The sequence below is a fragment of the Pimephales promelas genome, chromosome 8 (genome assembly GCF_988280905.1).
Source record: "Pimephales promelas chromosome 8, fPimPro1.hap1.1, whole genome shotgun sequence".
Classification (NCBI taxonomy): Eukaryota; Metazoa; Chordata; class Actinopteri; order Cypriniformes; family Leuciscidae; genus Pimephales; species Pimephales promelas.
This window is the reverse complement of record NC_142776.1, coordinates 2,466,417-2,488,960: the sequence shown is the minus strand read 5'-3', so window position 1 is coordinate 2,488,960 and position 22,544 is coordinate 2,466,417. Positions and strand designations below refer to the sequence as shown.

At 36.7% G+C, this 22,544-nt stretch overlaps 2 protein-coding genes across 15 annotated transcripts in view; one reads left to right on the top strand and one right to left on the bottom strand.

Annotated features, from left to right (window-relative positions):
- Nucleotides 1–2,830: 2,830 nt before the first annotated feature.
- hyi (hydroxypyruvate isomerase) lies at nucleotides 2,831–12,144 on the top strand. The gene is made up of 8 exons (XM_039656452.2): nucleotides 2,831–3,177; nucleotides 4,581–4,692; nucleotides 6,337–6,451; nucleotides 7,566–7,644; nucleotides 7,721–7,770; nucleotides 9,029–9,098; nucleotides 10,954–11,088; nucleotides 11,950–12,144. Exons 1-8 carry the CDS (start codon nucleotides 2,979–2,981, stop codon nucleotides 12,003–12,005), a joined length of 816 nt encoding a protein of 271 aa, XP_039512386.2. The 5' UTR covers nucleotides 2,831–2,978; the 3' UTR covers nucleotides 12,006–12,144.
- The window catches only part of szt2 (SZT2 subunit of KICSTOR complex), a 119,145-nt gene continuing 108,730 nt past the window's right edge, over nucleotides 12,130–22,544 (bottom strand). For all 14 annotated transcript variants that reach the window (XM_089133710.1, XM_039656438.2, XM_039656446.2 and 11 more), the window contains 7 exons: nucleotides 21,903–22,116; nucleotides 21,618–21,801; nucleotides 21,095–21,217; nucleotides 19,576–20,095; nucleotides 15,973–16,086; nucleotides 14,097–14,165; nucleotides 12,130–12,943 (listed from right to left, as the gene is read on the bottom strand). In XM_089133710.1, coding sequence (XP_088989836.1) covers nucleotides 12,800–12,943; nucleotides 14,097–14,165; nucleotides 15,973–16,086; nucleotides 19,576–20,095; nucleotides 21,095–21,217; nucleotides 21,618–21,801; nucleotides 21,903–22,116 — 1,368 coding nt within the window. In that variant the 3' untranslated portion in view covers nucleotides 12,130–12,799. The remainder of the gene's footprint in view (nucleotides 12,944–14,096; nucleotides 14,166–15,972; nucleotides 16,087–19,575; nucleotides 20,096–21,094; nucleotides 21,218–21,617; nucleotides 21,802–21,902; nucleotides 22,117–22,544) is intronic.

Sequence of the window (22,544 nt, the reverse complement as noted above, 5' to 3'; positions counted from 1 at the left end):
CTTTCTTTCTTCAGTCGAAAAGAAATTAAAGTTTTTGAGGAAAACATTCCAGGATTTTTCTCCATATAATGGACTTCAATGGGAACCAAACGGTTCAAGGTCCAAAAGACACTTTGGAGAACAGAGAGGAACAACATCAATGACATTATTAAAGGAGTAGTTCAATTTAATTTACTTACCCCCATGTCATCCAAGAAGATGTCCATGTCTTTCTTTCTTCAGTCGAAAAGAAATTAAGGTTTTTGATGAATACATTTTTTTTTTTTTCCATTTTCAGGTTTTATTTTCCATGAGTGTACTTAAAACCCAGGTGGTTCATTAACCTTCCCTGACCTCCATGCAGATGTTGCATTGAATATTTACTATAAACAGCATACTCAAGACACTCACATATGATTAAATCACCTTCTGGCCCACTGAGTATGAAAAAAACATACAGGCTAAGTGTAAAACTTTCAAAAGTTTTGGGCATTCATTTACACAGCGTTTTGGGGGCCTGAAAACACACTTTTGTAAATGGGTTTCAAAGGACACGTTTTTGAAATAGACCATTATCGTCTCTGTGTAAACTACAAAAAATGTGAATTTGTGAAAACAGTGACGTCTATGCGCTTATTGTTTCTTTACAAAATGACATCATGGATGGGAATCATTTTGATTGTACGGAGGCGTATTGCATTCACTTGAAGAAAAAAATCTACTCTGAATTAACAAGTTAATTATCTCAGAATTACGAGATAATTTTTCATGGGAAAAAGCTTTTGTTCTGTTTATCCAACCCGATCTCACGACCAAGTCGTACGAATTCGACGAATGATTAAAAATGGCTAATTCGTAACAATTCATACGAACTCACTCGTGCGAATTAATACGATTTTCCTAAATCGTACATATTTTACGAATTGGCCAATTCGTATGAATTCGTACGAATGACCTACCCCTTACACCGCCCCTAAACCTAACCATCACGTGGGTTTAGACAAATCGTTAGTACGAGTGAGGTCGTACGAATTAGTATTAGACACTTTTTAATCATGCGTCCAATTCGTACGAATTGGTCGTGAGATAGTGTTGGTTTATTTGAATTAACAAGTTAAATTTTCATGAGAAAAAAAGTTTTGCTGTGTTTTTCTGAATTAACGAGTTAAATAAAAAAAACAGAGCGAAAAAAAAGTTTCCATGAAAAATTAACTCGTTAACTCAGAAAAACAGAGCAAAACTTTTTTTTGTCATGAAAAATTAACTCATTAATTCAGAAAAACACAGCAAAAACTTTTTTCCATGAAAAATTATCTCGTAATTCTGAGATAATTAACTTGTTAATTCAGAAAAAACAGAGTAGATTTTTTTTCTTCAAGTGAATGCAATTCACTTCCGTATGATTGTGTGTAAAAAAAGCAAAGGAAAAACCTTTCCGTTTTTAGAACATTCTTGTCATGTAAAACGACATTAATTTGTACAAATATCTATTTATTTATTTATTTTATACAAAAAATTGTCCAAACAACAAAAATACATATTTAAAGAATTTTAAGAAAATTAACATTTGGAAATTCTGGAAACAGTTAAAATTATCCTATAATTATTTTTTATATTTTTTTATCCCCTCAATTACGCTCATGTTTCTTTTATAAATGTATATTTAAAAATCATAATTTTGCATACTGTGCAGAAATACAGTTAGACTACTAAAACACTTCCTAATAAAAAATACTGTCTATAAAAATTATGAATTATAATAATTATGAATCCCCCCCCATTAAGGTTGACATTAGGTCGTGTCCCACATGACCCAGTGGAGGTGGTTCTGTATGTGCAAGTACGAGACACACCGATTTAATGGGTTTCTTGTTCTGAATACTGTCTATACATCATGCATGAGGCATATAGCCTACGCCAGCGAAGCAGAAAGCATTTGCACTTTCAGTGCTTCCTTCATTGCTCATTGTTATCATCCTCAAACATACAGGAACATTAGTTTCAGCACCACTGTTTATTTCTGTATCTCACATTCAAGTGCTTCTGTGGACACTTTTTATCTCTGTCAGCCTGGAAACCCTTTAAACGTAATGACTTTAAAGACATACACAGCAATATTGCAAGATAGTAAAAAAGACAAAGATGTTTCAAAATGTGAAAATAGGCTAACCATGTACAGTGCATGTTAAGTCTAAATGACTGGAAATTGTAGCTACTCAGAAACAATAAGTTAAGTCAAAGACCTATAGAGTGCCGAAGTGATGACGTCACTTTGTAGGACAACGGTGCATGGGTTCACTCGGTCGAAAAGCTATGCATTTTCCCCAATAGACTTTTGGAAAATTGCAAAAAATAAGATCTGTGTTTAACAAAGGGTTAAGACCCTTACACGTTTTGTCTAGCAAGTTAATCTTTACAAATTAATCCAACATTTATTCATTTTGAAGCCTATAAAAGATTTTAAAAAACACAATCAGACACAATACATTTTAAAAAAACCACAAGCAGGTTATAACTGTGTGTTCTATGTCATAAATCAAAACGTGAAAATATTTAGAGGCTTTGTTCACCACAGACCTTTTCAGGCGATTTAGCAAAATCCCATTCAAAAATCCCATAGGCTTTAGAGCGAGGGAACCGTATAGTTTAGTCAAGACTTTAAAGTTTGCGTACATACAAGAAACTGGCTTTGAATATTAAGAAATTAGTAAAAGTGTGACAGTTAGCACCAGCCACCAACCTTAATAATTACAATTAAATAATTATTAATATTGTTAAATTAAACATTTGGTAAACATGCCCGAGACAGCCTAAGCGTCCGTGCGCATGCGCGCAGAGAGACACGTGTTCAGTCAGCTGATCTGAGGATGTAAACACTGACCACGTGTGGCTGATCAATGAGCGCTGGACTTTGATCATTCAGTTAGTTATTAGTTTTGCAGTCTATCTCCTAAACGGCTGTGTGTCGTGTGTGTGTTTGTCCTGCTGCAGGCGTTTTAATGGCCCCGTTAAAGTTTTGTGCCAATATTTCCTGGCTCTTCACGGAGTTGCCGGAGTTCACGCAGAGGATGCGCGCCGCGGCGCGTGCGGGGTTCCGAGCGGTCGAGGCGGCGTGGATCTACGACGCGGACCTGAAAGAGTTAAAAACTGTGAAGGATGAAACTGGACTCGAATTTGCGCTCATAAACACCCCCCCGGGTAAGAGTGAACACACACAGACAGATAGATAGATAGATAGATAGATAGATAGATAGATAGATAGATAGATAGATAGATAGATAGATAGATAGATAGATAGATAGATAGATAGATAGATAGATAGATAGATAGATAGACAGAGAAATACAGATGATAGATAACCAGCCAGACAGATAGACAGAGAGAAATACAGATGAGGACAGGATAGATAGATAGATAGACAGACAGACAGACAGAGAAATACAGATGATAGATAGCTAGCTAGCTAGCTAACTAGCCAGCCAGCCAGCCAGACAGATAGATAGATAGATAGATAGATAGATAGATAGATAGATAGATAGATAGATAGATAGATAGATAGATAGATAGATAGATAGATAGATAGATGGATGGATGATGGATGGATATATGGATAGAGAGATAGATAGATAGATACTTTCTGAAAGTGATGTGTGAAACGATAATTGCAGTGATATAATGAGAGCGTTCTCTCACCTGTCAGCTCACAGTTAAAGGTCTCTGAAGGGTGTTTATCAACGACAGGAATAGAATAACTTTCAGTTCATTGGTCACAGACATAATGGTGCTTCATATGCAGATAAAACTGCTTAATGGATTACATCTGACTTCTCTCAACTCACGGGGGAAGCGTGAACCCGTTACACTGATCTGATGCAATTCTGCGCTGATGTAAACACTATTGAAATCCCTCTTCAATTTCTTAGTTCAGCTTTAAAACACTGACCTCATTCAAACTGTGTTGTGGATAGTTTCAGGGTGTGCTGTCCATCATCAGGTTTTAACTTCTACACTCTTAGAAGGAAAGGTTCTATATAGAACCTTAAAAGGTTCTAAAGCGCTACATATTTGGAACCCTTAAAATGCAATGCATGTGAATGATCACAAAAATCAAGATATGGGGGTTAAAAAATGTAATTAATCAATATCAGACGTGCCATTTCAGTTTTTATCCTCCAAAATCAGCATGATTAAAATGGGATATTAAGTTACTACATATGTTTAATAAACAATAATTTAATTACATACAACAAAATTTTGCAGAATAATGAAAAATATGAGAAAAATATATTGTGCAAAAGGGTTCTTTCTTCTCATTATAGAACCTTTTTCAACATGAAATATCCTTTGGAGCTGAGTAAAGAACCCTATATAGAACCCTTTTTCCTAAGAGTGTATATCCTCCACCATTTTATGCATTAAAGTGACACAAACAAAAAGGGCTATGTGTCCATGAATCAAAATTAACTTGTAAATACAGTCATAAAGGAAACTTTGGAAATGTATATTAGAAAGAGATGCTGCAAACCTTTCTGGATGCTTTATCTCCCTGAAATGTCCTGTTGACACTTATGTGTTATGTGGTGTGTCACTTTGTCCTGCAGGAGATTTAAATGCAGGAGATTTGGGATTGTGTGCTGTTCCCGGGAGAGAGCAGGAGTTCAGGCAAGGTTTGGATCTGGCGGTGCGGTTCGCTAAAGCACTGGACTGCAGAAGGTACTGGTGCGAGTCTTATACTGGGCTGGTGAAGAGCAGGGGTTTAGTCCAACTGACCAGTAGCACCTCATTGCAATACACAAGATCCAGGGGGCGGAGTTGAATCCAGATCTAAGGGGTGGGGTTAGGTATCAGGGGGCGGAGATGGGTCGGTTTAGGGGTTAGGGATCAGGGGAGGGGATGGGTTGGTTTAGGATGGGGTTATGGATCAGGGGGCGGGTATAGGGTTAGGGGAGGGGTTAGGTATCAGGGGGCGGAGATGGGTCGGTTTAGGGGTGGGTTTAGGGATCAGGGGGCGGGGATAGGTATGATTAGGGGTGGGGTTAGGGATCAGGGGGTGGAGATGGGTCGGTTTAGGGTCGGGGTTAGGGATCAGGGGGCGGGGATGGGTCGGTTTAGGGGTGGGGTTAGGGATCAGGGGGTGGAGATGGGTCGGTTTAGGGGTGGGGTTAGGGATCAAGGGGTGGAGATGGGTCGGTTTAGGGTGGGGTTAGGGATCAGGGGGCGGGGATAGGTATGATTAGGGGTGGGGTTAGGGATCAGGGGGCGGGGATAGGTAGGATTAGGGGTGGGGTTAGGGATCAGGGGGCGGAGATGGGTCGGTTTAGGGTGGGGTTAGGGATCAGGGGGCGGGGATAGGTATGATTAGGGGTGGGGTTAGGGATCAGGGGGCGGGGATAGGTAGGATTAGGGGTGGGGTTAGGGATCAGGGCGGAGATTAGTCGGTTTAGGGGTGGGGTTAGGGATCAGGGGGTGGAGATGGGTCGGTTTAGGGGAGGGGTTAGGGATTAGGGGGCGGGGATGGGTCGGTTTAGGGGTGGGGTTAGGGATCAGGGGGTGGAGATGGGATATTTTGGCTTCATTTTTTATAGTCTATGGCTGGAAATAAGCTGTTTTGGATTTTCATATTTTATTCTATGACGTAATTCGATTTTTAAGTCTGTTACCAAGTGTCTAAATGAGACTAGAGGATTTCGGAGACACGAATCTACTCACCAGTCGTTTCTACAGATTCATTGTGTTTATAGTCGCTGCTCTTGCAAACTATTCTACCTCAAAACAACAGAAGCTTAGTGACTGTGGTTTAGGTTCTTTATAGCATACGTTTAGCTTTGTACTGTATTTAGGCTTTATAATTAATTGCGTTGTATTCCTTTGTGAGGATTATCATGATGAACTTCTGGGTTTGCCTGCAAAAACACGTCATCGCTCCAGCACTCTATGGCAATATAACCAATACAAACATTGAACGAAATGAAGTGTGGGATTTACACGGAAGAGATCGCTTGTATTGCTTGTTGCTCGGTGTCTGGTTAGGACACAGGTTGCCTAATGTAACTATAGCAGGGATGCATTGTTTCAATGACCTGATTTATATTCACAGTGAAGCGCTTCACATTATGCAAAGCCTCGCTCAATGCGCACTGAAGCTGAGAGAATGGGAAACAGAACTTAAGTGTCTAGACACAAAGGTTCACTCTAAAATAGATTGAGATCATCTGAAATCATCTCTGCCCCAGACATCCAAACGTCTCATCTAACACGGGATTCACATCCTCCACGGGAAGCCCGAGGTTCCAGCCGTTCTCGAGCCGAGGCGATCCGCTTTTACCGAGAGTAACTCGTGCTAATGTTTCTCTCCAGGATCCACCTGATGGCCGGGAGGGTTCCTGCGGGGGCCGAGCGATCTGCCGTTGCCATGGAGATGGAGGACACGTTTGTGCAGAACCTGAAACTTGCTGCAGGCGTCCTCTCACAGGTGACCTCTGACCCCTTCACTGCATCATGAGTCACATGGTAGAGGACCAGTGTGTGTTTGTATGGAGGAGATTCTCTGTGAAGTTCAGAATGTTAACTGTGGTTTGGCTGTAGTTTTTGGTAACCGATAATAACCGATAACCGATAAAGGGTTAATTCCTTTACATCCTCAAGCTGTCAATCATAGTAGCTTGTAAAAGCAAGAAATAGTAAGAGACCAGGGATGTACGATATATAAGCCACCATATCGGTATCGGACAATAATGTTCATTTTTAAAGTTATCGGCCGATAAGAAAAGTTAACCGATATATTAGAGCCGATAAATAATGGATTATTTCCTTCAGCTGAGACACTGTTCATGATTATGGTTTTGAACTGCTTGAAATATGATTGGAAACATTTAAAAAAAAAATGAAAATACAGTAAAGTGCAACATGTGCAACGCAAGTCTGTCATATCGGCTACATAAAACTATAATGAGGACATCATAATTGTGTGCTTGGGACGTGGAATTTAATGGTAAGTCTTTTGTTTTTGTAATCAGACTCTCAAAAATTATATAAAAATGTGGGTTTTGATTTATCAGCCAATAAATCTGTTATCTGTAATATATACAAAATTATCGGTTATCGGTCATAATTTTAATATCGGTGCATGCCTCGCTAAGACTGCTTATTTAATCAGTTATCACTAGCAATTTATCAAAATGTAACTAAATGAATTTATGCTTATTTAAGCAACAATTTGTTCTAATTCAATATAATTTTCATTTCTTTCCATTTACATTCCATTCCATAGACGCAATATTTGTCTTTCAGAATAATAATAATAATAATAAAAAAAACGTTTATTCAGCAAGGAGACATCGAATTAATCGAAAGTGACAGTAAAGACATTTATAATGTTACAAAAGATTATATTTCAAATAAATGCCCTTGGTTTGACAAATATGAAGCAGCACAACTGTTTTCAACATTGATAATAATCATAAATGTTTCTTGAGTATCAAATCCTCATGATTTCTGAAGGATCATGTGACACTGAAGACTGGAGTAATGATGCTGGAAATAATGACATTTTAAGAAAACATCAGCTGTTGTTCTTGACTGTACAGGAAGGGATTCTTGGACTGATTGAGCCAATCAACACCAGGATAACAGATCCACGATACTTCCTCCACTCCCCACACCAGGGTAAGACATCTCTTCTCCCATGGATGATTGTGCATTTTGATTCCAGATTGTTTACGCGTGTGTTTTTGTCCCGTAGCCGCAGGGATTCTCCAGAGAGTCGGTCATCCCAGCATCAGGATGCAGATGGTGAGTGAACACCGAAGTCAAGGGTTTTATTTCATCATTATTCATGCAGCTTTAGCAATCTTAAGAGACTCTTAATAGAGAGACATCAAATATTTGTACTTTTTTCAGGATTATCGAAATGGGAAACGACAGAAGTTGATTCTAAACGTTGAAGTGACTTGACTAGTCTTATATATTCATAATTTTAACAAAGATATTTGAAAACAAAATTGTATTATAATTTTTTCTTCTTCAACCCCCTAGAAAAGAAGGACCACAAAATAAATAAAAAAAAAAGAATTTTAATATCTCGCAACTTTTACGTTATTTCGCGCAATTCGAATTGTGAGATTTAGGGTACATTTACACAACCGCGAAGTACTAAAAACCGAAAGGTTTTTTTCTTTGCGTTTTTCGTGTATAGATGACAACATTGCCGAAATGATCCCGTTCACACGGATCAGTGAAAACGACTAAACGCTGTTTTCTGCTGCCAGGCCAGTAGATGGCGATGTCACTGTGTAAAGAAACACGCCTATAGACTGAACAGAGAGTGCCCTCCGCTTCCGTCAAACCCGTGACTTCCCACCCGTGAACTCGAACTAGATCGATGTACTCCCAGTTACGAGCTCTGACGTAAGAAACCATACAAAACAAAATTTGGTTGTTTACATCTAGCTACCACAATTCCTTGCGCTCAGGTAGTTTGGCGTGACGCTACAGAGTCGCGGTTTGAAGTCGTAATTTACATGCTCAAAAACCTGCCTGGAACGCAGCATTATTTCGGAAAAAATATGAATGGTAGTCAATGGCGAGAGACAGCTTCTCTTTTTATTCCGTCTGAACTGTGCCCTGAATTACACATGTGATGTTTGTCAATTTAAAAGATAATTATGAAAGTTATACTTGCGAGGAGTGAACATTTAGACAGAGAAAAAGTATCAAACGTATCTTGTGTAGAAAAGTTAGCTTTTCTTTTACACGTGTGTGAAATCCAACAATATTTAATAAAAAAAAAAATATCGGCCGATATATCGGATTTTAAAACCCAAAAATATTTGTATCGTTATCGGCCTTCAAAATCCTTTATCGGTCGGGCTCTAGTTGTCACGGACCGTCCTTCCCGGATAATACACTCACTTTCTGCGCTCTTTGAATAAATCATCAGAGGGAAGTTTGTGCTTGTTTCCAGACGGAGGAGGAGTGTGTAAGAACACAGTGAAGATGATCAACCGCAGAACACAAGATGTGTGACTTCAGATTCTCTCTCCTTTTGCAGGACCTGTACCACTGGCAGATCATGGATGGAAACTTAACGCAAAATATACGCAAATACTTACCAATGACAGGTAAATGTGGGACTCTTCAAGTCAGTATGAAATTAAACTTATCTTACACTAAAAAATGAAAACTCTCCCTCATGTTGTTCAACCCCGTGAGACTTTCGTTCATCTTCGGAACACAAATTAAAGGGATAGTTCACTTTGAAATTAATTTTTGATATGTTTTATCTTACCTCAAGGGCATCCAAGATGTAGGTGTCTTTGTTTCCGCAGTATTTTCAATTTTGACCTTTTTAGGTCAAACCGGTGTTGTGTATCAGTCATATAATGCAGGTCTATGGGAAGAGCATGCACAGAGAAGTTCAAATTAAACATGATTTAATGACTCGTGAATGTAAGTACACATTGATGGCCTAAGACACGAAACGAACAGTATTTCTATAGTTTTTACCTCTTATTAACAGCCGTCGAACTGATCTGAATCAGATGTCCAGCTGAACCGAACTGAACTGTCTCCAGACGTTACGCCGGAAGTGATCTCTCGCGCATCTACAGTACGTCACGCATTGTTTACACAGATTTCGGAAGTTTTACCTTTCACTAAACATATTTAGATATACGGGAAATCGCAATGGAAGACGATTTCGATATATCTAAATATGTTTAGTGAGGGAGAGTAATTACTGACAGAGTTTACATTTAGGGGTGAACTATCCCTTTAATGGCAAGTCACATGACACTTCTCAGAAAAACAAGCTCTAACGTATGCTAACGGACAGGGGTGACACCATGCATTACTAAGTAATTAATTACAGTAATTTAACTACTTTTCCCTTGAAAAGGTAAGGGACTGATGTAATTGCATTACTGTAAACACTATTGAACAATTCTATCAAACATGTAGAATGTTTTAAACGTGACCTTCCTTTAAATATATAAAATACAAATTTTAAGGATAATTTATGCAATTGAATATCTTATATAGAACAGTTTCATGTCTGTCCTTGGATTGTTCAACTGGTTGAGGTTTTGAGATTTAGAAAGTGATAAGTAATGTAATACTTTTAAGAGAGAACAGTAATCTCAATACACTGTTGAAGATGCAATTACTACGCTAGTAATGAATTACTTTTTTAATTTACCCAACACTGCATAACACACTAATCCCACAAAACGTGTCTGTCAGCTCAGCACGGCGTGAACTGGCTTTAAAAAATAAATGTTCTTTATTGGCATTGATGTTTCCATGAAGAACCTTTAACATCCATGGAACATATTCAATGCACAAAAGGATCTTTATAGTGGAAAAATATTATAAAATATTTTATATATATATATATATATATATATATATATATAATATTTTATAATATTTTAAAAATTATAATATTGGAAAAATATTATAAAATATTTTATATATATATATATATATATATATATATATATATATATATATATATATAATATTTTATAATATTTTTCCACTATAAAGATTCTTTTGTGCATTGAATATGTGCCATGGATGTCTTTGGGGAATCAAACATGATTCTTCTGTGGCAAAACCCTGTTTTGGAAACTTTATTTTAATATCTGTTCCTGGTTTTAATGTGAATGATTCATTAGTGTCTATTTTTCTAAAGAAAGTTCGATAAATCGTCTCTTATTATGAATACGTTACTACTAGTGTGTCAGTCATTTCTACATCAGTGTTATTTTAGTATCATTAATACTATCATGTTTTTGTAAATATTCTGAATTAATTTTATTTTAATATTTTCTTTTGTCATTTTAAGCTTGGCGAAAGTTTTTGCAAATTTGTTGAACATGTTTTTAAGTTTAGTCTATTTCAAAGAAATGTAGTTTATCATGGTATTAATTTGAGCTTTAGTTAGCGATAAGAACCCTGCTGTTTCTGTCACAGGCCACATCCAGATCGCTCAAGTTCCCGACCGCCACGAGCCGGACAGCGATGGAGAGGTCAGCTTCTCGTTCCTCTTTAAACTGCTGGAGGAGCTGGACTATCAGGAGTACGTCAGCTGCGAATACAAACCGCGGGGTGAGTGAAGGAAAGAGCTTTAAAATGCCTCTTGTTTTTAATCTTAAAGCTACACTGTGTGATTTTTACCTCCATCTAGTGGTGAAAAGGTATATGACCATCCAGTGAATATTAGTTTCTGTTCCTCTCAATTCCGATTTCGTTTTAACTCCTACGGTGGCCAATGTAGTCCGAGATTAACATGGCTTCCGGTTCGACCTCGTCCATGAGTGTATAAACGTGAAAGGTGAAGCTTGAATTAACGGGTATGTCCCTCTTTGGCTAATGTACTTTCAAGATGGAGGAGCAACATGGCGACCGACATTAGAACCCCTTACCCGTATGTATTTTCAATGGCGTATTATACACTCACGAGAATACTTTATTACTTGAACGAAGTGAATATACATTAATGAGCACATATATTTTTGAAAGAACTAAGTGTTTTTAGCTAAGAATAAACTAAAAAAGTTACACAGTGTAGCTTTAATGTTGAAAGATGAAAATAATGTTGCACAAAAAAAGCTCAAGATGTTTTCTTTTACTGTACATGATTAACCAAAAAGGCTAACTTGGGATTCAAAACTTAAGTTGCAAAGAGTATAGAGTGAAATGATTCATATTTGAAGAGTTCAGATGCAAAAGCCTCTAAGTGCCATTTGAAATTTTCTTCTAGAATGATCATTTTTATCAAGCTTGTATATTTAAGTTCAGTGATTTCACTTAAATGGCAATGATAATTACCTATTAATTATTATTTAAGTGAAATTACTGAACTTAAATATACAAGTTTGATAAAAATCATCATTAAAGAAGAAAATTTCAAATGGCATTCAGAGGTTTTTGCATCTGAACTCTTCATTTGTAAATGTGATTCTCCAGGTTCCACTGAAGCGGGTCTGGACTGGGTGAAAAGATACTGGAACGATCACAACTGAGGACCAATTTAACTTCTTAAATTCATGCATTTTCTAAAAGGGCAGCGTGTATTAAAATGCCAAGACTGTAATTTACTGTCGTTTTATTAATATTTCACTATGAAACAGCACAGGACATAAAGAACACGTTTTAATTTAAGATTTATTGTCAAGCGTTTTTTTTTTCTATTTACATAATGTACAAATTTCAGTTTCAGACATTTGAGTTGCTAATTCACATTCTAGCGTTTTAATAAATCTTCCAGTGTCCTTCAAGAAAACAAAACAGTAAAACACATTATTCTTCGGTTTTTGTCACCGTGGGAGTTACATTTGGTGTCGTGTCAAAGGTTCCCCACGATCTAGTGTCGTCTGGTTAGTAGGAATACCCGTCACGCCGCCCTTGATGATGAATGTACAGGAAGAGCATGCAACCATTTCAAGAGAGATTCAAGGTGAATATGATACACAAGCTCCCATCAACTTCATAAGATAAAACAAAGGCATAAAGGCACTTTTGGGACGATGAAATGGCAGTAAAGACAACTATGTTGCAGAAAGTGATGCATTATGGGGCACAAAACTATCCAACCTGCAGCAACAGGACTTTCTCGAGGAGCAAAGCCGAATCTAATGCGCATCATCAGCACAAACGAACACTCAGACTACAGGAGGACAGTATGGCTTTGGCAAACCAGTGCAGTCTCACACACACCACTACATCCCTCCTGTGCAAAATTTAATTGCTTAAACAGATGCAACCTGTCCGACGCACACGAGATGCATTGAGTGTGTCTCAAGAAAGAAACGCACGCTCACAGCAGGCCCGTCCAGAGGTTGAAGCAGGCGGTGTTGATGACCGACTCCAGATGGTGGTACATGGAGACCAGCTGTGGTGGAGGACTGCTGCTCGGCTGACTCTGAGCGGGCAGCGGCTCTCTGAACACCACCTTCAGACTCTACAGACGACGACCACAGGGTCACACACTGGGGTCAGGTTTGACATGTCACATTTCGCCCCCTCCCCATATTGCAGCTCATTTGAAGGATCATTTTGGCATGACATTTCATTTACTTTCATGCTAATAAAAGCACACCATAATGGAAAATAAACTAATTAATTTATAAATAATTTTTTTTTTTTAGCATGAAACCTATAATGTATGCATCATAATAATATTTGTTGTACTGCTTTTAAATTATTTAATATTTAAATAATTATTACAAAAAATATATTCTAATACTTCATTGTAATATTGTCAAGACTCACTGTATAAAAGCACACCATAATGGAAAATAAACTAATAATTTATAAAAAAAAAAAAATCTTTTAGCATTGAACCTATAATGTATGCATCATAATAATATTTGTTGTACTGCTTTTAAATTATTTAATATTTAAATAATTATTACAAAAAATATATTCTAATACTTCATTGTAATATTGTCAAGACTCACTGTATAAAAGCACACCATAATGGAAAATAAACTAATTAATTTATAAATAATTTTTTTTTTTTTAGCATGAAACCTATAATGTATGCATCATAATAATATTTGTTGAACTGCTTTTAAGTTATTTAATATTTAAATAATTATTACAAAAAATATATTCTAATACTTCATTGTAATATCGTCAAGACTCACTGTATCGTAATAATGAGAATCATCATTAAAAATGAATGATAATTACAAAAAACAATGCATTATGGTAATGATATTGTAATTTTAGGAGAAAAAGAACGTTTACATTTTCAATTTTTTCTACTGAATATATAATATATATATATATATACACACTATATATATAATAGTATATTTTCAGTGGAGGATTTATTTATATGTGCGTGTATATATATATATATATATATATATATATATATATCCTTTACTGAATATATATATATATATATATATATACATACATGTGTGTGTGTATATATTTATATATATCTATATCTATATTTTTTTTTTGGGTGAAATGTTACCTGAATCTATTTTTGAATTCACTCGGGAGAGGGTGAGAATAAACTAATTATAACAATACACATAACATTAACAAGCATAACATAACATAATAATAAAATATATAAAAAATAAAACAAAACTCACAGTTTTTCCTGCCTGTGTGTCCAGAAAGACGAGCACGAAACAGTCAGTAAACTTCTGGTTCAGGACAGCCTGGAAGAGAGAGTTTAGATGAGACGTTTCTTTTCATTTTTAAAATTAAACCTTGATCTTCACAATCCATTTAACTTGGATTGGTGTTCAGCATTAGGAAACAGCGTTAACATGGTTTCTGTTTGTGTGGAGGGTGAAGTGATCATCAGTTCAGGAAATCTACATACACCCACATCATCTCTGATTACAGAATGAAGCATGAAGTGTGTGTGATGATCTCTGAGTGTTTGCTCACAGGCACTGGAGGTCTCATAATGTGCCACAGCTTACCACGCGCTTCATTGGCTTTGAGAAACTGAGTTCAACGCCAGTAATGATTTAAGAGCACTTGTTGTCTCATAACGTAACGTGACAAGCCCAACATGACCTCTGCTAACATCTCACACTGTCACATGACCCGACTGTACAGCCGCAGCGTCAGGTTCATGTGCAATTCTGAACACTAACACTGATGATCTGGACTGTGCAGATAAAAAAAGATTTGTTTCTGCTAATCTTGCTCTTATATTCATCACAGAATAATAATAATAAAAAATAATAATAATAAAAAACAGTTTCCACAAAAATAATTAATATGTATTTTGTGTATATTGTGTTATTTATATGATGTATTAAATAATTTTTTAATTTAATATTATTTTTTAGCATTTTTTATGTATATTTTTTATGTTACTCTATGTGGCTTCACTAAGTGTTTTGAGTGTTGAAAAAACTTTTTTGAGTGTTGTTTTGAACTTGAAAATGTGAAGCAGCACAACTGTTTTCAACATTGATAATAATCATAAATGTTTCTTGAGCAGCAAATAATCATATTAGAGTGATTTCTGAAGCATCACGTGACACTGAAGACTGGAGTGATGAGGAAAACAGGAATCACAGGAATAAATAATAATAAAAATAATAATAATAAAAAAAACAGCTTCCACAAAAATAATTAATATGTATTTTGTGTATATTGTGTTATTTATTTGATGTAGGATGTTTTTTATTTAATGTTATTTTTTTATTATTATTATTTTGCATTTTTTATGTATATTTTTTGTTACTCTATGTGGTTTCAGTGTTGAAAAAAAGTGTTTTGAACTTGAAAATGTGAAGCAGCACAACTGTTTTCAACATTGATAATAATCATAAATGTTTCTTGAGCAGCAAATAATCATATTAGAGTGATTTCTGAAGCATCACGTGACACTGAAGACTGGAGTGATGAGGAAAACAGGAATCACAGGAATAAATAAACTTTTTTTTTACGATATATTACCATAGAAAACAGCTATTTTTAATTGTAACAATATTTTACAATATTACTGTAATTTTGTTCAAATAAATGCAGCCTTATTGATAATAAAAGACTTGGGGCCAGATTTACCAACAACTCACTAACCCTCTTTAGGCATTAAAAAACTACTCTCAGGATTTATTAAAGACACGCAGTGAAAAATGAGCGCTGAAAAGACGTGGACAGGGTTATTTTTGCGGGTGACCTTCTCAAATATGCATTCATAGAAGTTTTGCTTTCAAATACAATATTTATGAGAGGATAGTGTTCAAATGAATCATGCAAGGTGATTTACTAAGGTTTGCGCTGCTCAATTTACTGGTATTTGCTCCATTATTTACCAAAAGCGTGCTAATATGCGCTGCTCTTGGTAGATTGTGTTGGTCATTATGGAAATGATCCGCTGCGTCTGTTCTTTCATTTGTGTGTCGTCAGTAGATCACATCTGTGCTTTTACGGGATTGTGTCCCTGTTTAGTAAATCTGGCCCTAAATGTCTCGCCCCCTGGTAAGTGTGTGTGTCTCTTACCAGGTACTGAATGCCACTGTCATCTTTAAAGTGTCTGCAGTTTTGTGAGAAGCGTGAGAGCAGAACTTTGATGAGACTCTGGTACCAGGCGGGACTCATGTTCAGGAAACAGTCCTAAAAAACACAATCACAAGAAGCTTTGGAATAACATGAGGGTATATTAATATAAATTTTTTCTTTTTTACCTAGCAAACAGACCACTTTTCAAAATGGTAAAATTCATGTGTATATGTATGTGTTCTGTACATGTTTGGTAGGTGATTTGATATAGATATTTATATATATATGCAAAAAAACAAACAATAATGTCGACAAAAGTGCATATATAGTATATGTACAGTGGAGTGAATAAGTTTGGACACCCATGCTAAAGTTGCCTAAAAAAAGGAATAAAAAAATCATCTTTTGGATATTGATCTTAATGCCTTAATTAGAAAAATGAGGGAAAACTCCAACCTTTAAGGACACACATTTTCTTTGTGAATGAATAATGTATCATAAATAAATTAAAATAAAGGTTAAAATACAGGGTGCATAAGTCAGGACACCCCTATGTTAAATTCCCATAGAGTCAGGCAGATTTTTATTTTTAAAAGAAAAACATTTATTTATTTATGATACATTATTCATTCACAAAGAAAATTTGTGTCCTTTAAGGTTGGAGTTTTCCTCATTTTTCTAATTAAGGCATTAAGATCAATATCCAAAAGATGATTTTTTATTCCTCTTTTTAGGCAACTTTAGCATGGGTGTCCAAACTTATTCACACCACTGTATATAGTTTGTGCTGTTTTGTATTATACACATAAATATGCATCTCACCATTTCATTTATGTACATTTTAAACAAACTCAAAAAATCCCTGTTTGAAACGCCTTTGGGATCCTGAGAGACTGGACCAGAATATTAGACGAGTCTGTGGATATGTGATTGCGATTGTGAAAGCTGCAAACGCTTCAAGTTAGCAAAACCACAGGAAGGCAGTTTTCACACTCTGGTTGTGGGCGGCAGTACATTTTTAAAAAGATGTAATTTGCAGTAAGTTTCTCCCGGTCTGATATCACAGTGGGAGTACATCTCTACTTCCTTTGTGAGCCTGTATCGGTTTGACAGCGGTATACATCATCCGAGCGCTACGATTAGCATTAGCAGTCGTGGCACAGGAGCCGCTCGGCTCAGTAACATTGACTAAGCGGTTCTGCTCTCGTGAAGGGAATACAGGAGTGAATACATGAGCAATCAAACAGCATTGATATGCAGGATTGGGGAAACTGAGGCTACGGCGAGTCTTCACATCACAGCGAGTGTCACGTGTGGAGGAAACATCTCTTTCTCACAGAGTTCAGATAGATGTGGATGTGTGAGGTACAGACGTGAGGAGGCCAATCAAACTATAGAAAACACAGAAAGGAGGAGGTGAAGGATTCAGAAAGCGGATAACCGTCAATATGGTCATATAAGCGTTTTGGCTTGCAGCACACACACACGCAGTTGGGAGTTGAGAATTGTCTTCACACTTGGCATGTTTGGTTGGATTGAAATGAACTCTGGTGCGATTGCTCTGTTATTGCGTTTTTTTGAATGTGAACGCCGCCATCTGAACCAAACAAGCGGACTGACAAGATTCGTTTAAAATGTCTTTGTTTTCAAAGAACAAAATCTCACTGAAAGCTAATTTTTTGAGATATCAACCTAAAATTTGAAACTTATTCCAATTTTTGGCTTTGATTTTTTTTTTTTTGCAGTTTTAGAGTCACCCAGGTTTTGAAAATATATTTTTATATAAAATATGAATAATTTATTTTTTTTATATTGTACATTTTCATAAACTCAAACTTCTATAACTTTTTTTCTGTTTCACTTTCTAGTGAAACTATACTTTATAGATTTTTTTTTTTTTGGTATGTGGCAACTTATTTATTTATTAGAGCCCAACCAAGCCCTGAAAGGGCGAAGGCCCTATTGTTTTTCTTAGTATAATTTTTTTTTTAAATGTTCTATCGACTATTCAGGCACTTTTGGGGCCCTTAACATGCTCGAAAACTCTTGAAACTTTGCACATGGGTCAGAACCCGCGGCCATCAGAGCCGGGCTAAAGCTGGTACCCAGGCGTGGCAGGGGGGCTCGACAGCGCCCCCTGCAATGGGCTCCGAAAAACTTAGTCCATAAATCAAACACGCTTGCATGTAATAATCTGAAACTCGGTGCACATGTAGATCTCATCGGTTCATATATACTTCACACTCTTACTTTTGACCCCAGCCCAACAGGAAGTCGGCTATTTAGGGTTGTTTGGAAAACGCATGCAATGGAATTTGAAATACTCCTCCTAGAGAATTCACGAAACTCGGTCAGCATGAAGTCAAGGCATAAAATGTCTTTGGTCCGTGTTGCGTTCATATTTCAGGCGAACCGCAAAGTTGTTACTTTGATCCCGTTTGAGCCCTAGAGCCGACTCGTCTTATTCCGACGCCTGGCACTAGACAAACGTTTTATTTTTTTTGTCTTAAGTGGAGTTTGCGTTGGAGTTTGGAATGAACTACAAGCCGGTCTCTTTGAATCCATCTTTTACTTTTGTGGAAAGTTGACTAAAGTTTTGTCGCTCGAGTTGTCTTCGCTGATACGGAGAATGGCGCGAATACACAAACCCGCCAGACATAGCCAGGTGAGTGTGAACGCGCATGACGTCACAACTCCGTCCCGAATCCCTCTTATTTATTTCACTGTACAGGATTATAGAGGCAATCGCAGTGATCAGAGAAGGACTCATTCAGCCCATGAGGCAATCGTTTAAGCATGTATGGGTTAGAAAAACAGCTATTTTTAACATGAAATGTTGCGCAATGCACCTTTAAATGAATTAAAGTGACAGTGAAGACATTTATTATGTAAAAAAAATTCCATTTCAAATAAATGCTGTTCTTTCTATTCATCAAAGAATCTTGAAGGTTTAAAAAAATCATTTGAATGGTAATGCATCATCACTAAATGTTAAATTAATGTATTATATTTTACAATTCCAGTTCTCGATATATGTCTATATAGCCAAATACAGGTGAACACAGTGCAGTCTGCTGCCATGATGGACACATTTACAGTACAGCATCTACTGCTGTGTAATCTCATCACGAACGAGCACCCTGTTGGCAAACGATGTGGAGTGTGAATCTGTGCGCATGTTGGTCCAGGAGGGATAATTTATGCCGTAAATAAGGAACGGAGTGTAATATTAAAGGGCTGATTTCCCGTGCTAATTAGCCGATGTTTATTGTGATGAGTGGAGCGCATGTTTTCCCCCACGGAGCGGCGCATTTGCATGTTTGTTGTCAGACACCTATCAGACGAACTGCACAGAGCCACTCGCTGATCCCGAATACACTGTGAAATGAAGGAAAAACATGCAATTTTCTGGTCCTGGTACAGGATATAATATAATATATCCACAAACAGGGACTATGGTTATAATATAACCTGTAGTTTCATTGAATGTACCCTATTCAGACCATATTTGTAGCTATTCGTGGAACGAGAAAGGAACAGGAAATGTGAGATGAATGGATGTGAAAGACGCTCTCAGAGGTGAAGGACGGTGTGTTTTCATACCAGCTGTGGGTCGATCTCAGCGACAGATCTGCTTTGCACAGCGTCCAGTAGCTCCTCCAGTTCACCGAAGGCCAGTTTGCTGAGTTTGAGTTTATCCAGGGCCAAGTGCTCTCCGTGAAAGAGCCTCCTCCAGAGGTTATCCCTCCGGCAGTGACCCATGGCCTGCTCCACGCTGCTCTGAATCTGCCGGCGCGCAGACATCACCTCAGAGTTGAGCAGGGGGAAGAGAGGAGACATGAAGAAGAGGCCCTGAGAGTCGTCGGTGTCTCCGAGCCCGGCCTGACCCGCGTGCAGGAGGCTCTCCATGTGCTCCGACTCGGGGCTGGCTGCGGGGCTGATGGGGGTGCTGGTCTCCTCCCACAGGTCCAGGTCAGGTTCCCGGGTCTCCATCCGCTCCGCACGGCCACTGAGGTCACCGGGGTCACGGTGGATCTGAGGAAGCTTCTTAAATCGACGCATGTCTGCAGTCAAACGTGGGAAAAGCTCTCTTTGACTGGTCATGATCACGTAGAAACGGAGCCTGAAACCATTCAAAATGGAAAAAAACGTTTTTTTTTTTTTAGTGAACATTACATTATTCCAAAGCTTTCTTTTAAAATCTGTAATGAAAACTCAGAGAAGCCGAGGTTGGTTTCTTTTCTGTTGGGGAAGAATATTCACATTATAATATTACCTAAAAGAAGTAAATTAATATGATCTAGAATATTTTTAATAATAATAAAACTATTATTTATTTTATTTATTACTAATTAGTATTGATATGATTCATTAATATGTTTTATTTTATATCTATAATCTGTAATGAAAACTTTCTCCACCTCTAAATCAACTTTTCTTTTCTGTTGGGGAAGACAATTCACATTATAATATTAAATAAATAAAAAATAAAGTAATTAATGAAATAAATAAATTAATATGATCTAAAATATTTGTAATAATAATAAAAATATAATTTATTATTTTATTTATTACTAATTAGTATTGATAATTTGTATTATTACTATCTATAGATAATATGTATACTGTTGCTATTTATAATTATCTACTAATAACAGTATTATTTACTAATTATTCATATTCATACCAATTATTTTAATTATTACTTTTATTATTATTATTATTATTAATAAATATTATAATGACTACTTTTTATTGTAACATTAAAGATAACGTTAAAGATTTACTATTTTAATACATTTTACTATAACATTTATTGTTTATAATAATTTATTATTATTTATATTTATTTGTAGATAACATTTATGATCATTATTTATACTATTTTATTAATGCTTACTATAAAATGTTACTATTATATTATTTATTTACCATTTTAAATGACAAATATGGGTGGATAAACAGGCCTATATTATTTTGCTCTGATTATTCTGTTTCACACATAGAATACTTAAAGCATTCCAGAATTACAGAAGTTAAAAACGTTGCAAATATTGTTTCGACTGCACAGGGTGATCCACCTAAGTAGCGTGTAACCCAGTATTCCTTCAGCGGCACACACCTGAGCAGGTGTCGCTCTCCTTCAGACTGCTCCTCAAACGGGGCGGCGTTATGACACACCAGCAGCGACACATCAAAGTCATCATGGTGGCGTAATCCCTCCAGGTCTTTAAATGAGCCAGAGCTTAAAGAGAACCACATTATTATTATTACAATATACAAATATCAATTATAACATCACACATCACCTGCTGCAATAAGTCAGAACATTTCACAAAGTACAAAGTGTAATATTGATTGCATTGGGATATGTGAATATAGGGCGAAGGGATGTTTCGTGCAAAATATAAAAGTTTGGTTGATGTTAAAAATTATGGTATGTTTGTTATCTTGCTATGAATATAAAATGATATATACTGGAACTATTTAGGGTTATATAAGGGGTGGGAAAAATACTGTAATACTGTTTCAAACATACTGTAATTATTGTTGTACTTTATAGATTTTTTTTTTTTCGGTATGTGCCAACATATTTATGTATTTATTTCTTATTTGAAATAAAAAGAACGAAAATAAAGAAATACCTGTTCCACAGAGCGATCAGCGCATACTCGTGCAGATCTGTGCTTGGCGCCCCCTTTTTGTTCTCAGTTGTAACTGCAGCCTTAGACATGCGCAAGGGCTTCATCCCGTAAGTCCCAGCGTGATCCGTGATGTAATTGTACAGCTGGTATGCGGTTATCATCCCCGTTGATATGGAGAAACTCCCTAGTAAACATAAAAATGCATATTATGCATGACTGGCTAAAAGAGGAAAAACACAAAAATGAATATGGCATCAACTATGTGTTTTAGCTTATACAAATCACCCTGGAAGACGTGGTTGCGTCCAAATTTGGGTATGTCAGGGTGATGGGCGATGAAGTCCTCCAGAAAGCTAGTGAGCTGGTATCCCTGATGAAGGGTCATGTGACAACCCACGAGGTACTGATGCACCACACGCAGGTGGAAGTCGTAGCTGAACGAGTGAACGTGCATCAAATCCCGGACCTTATCGCACTCCTCGGTGAACAGCATGGACAGCTGGGAGCAAAAACACACATGCATGCAGTTACTCACACTGGTGCAGGATCTCAACACAACCCAAGAGAAACCGTTTGGATCAAAGGCATCCAATTCCCCACAGGAAGACCGCAAGCAGTAGCAGAAACATCCTCCCATAACCTCTAAATCCTGATAGCGGTACTAACTCAAAACCTAATGACTCTGTGCTTTAAAGAGCTTCTCTCCTACAGATGTTCAGATGAAGCCAGCCTCACTGCAAAGTCAAAACCAAAGGTCAACATCAAAAGAAGAAAAACATTAAACCTGGCTTAGGACCATTCATCAGATAATCAATCCAAGTGCTAATATTACTAATTAGATTCTCATTCCTTTAATATGATGATTTCTTTTAATCAGCATGAAGTTAAACACAAGGTTGTTTACGTCACTGAATGAAAAATAAATAA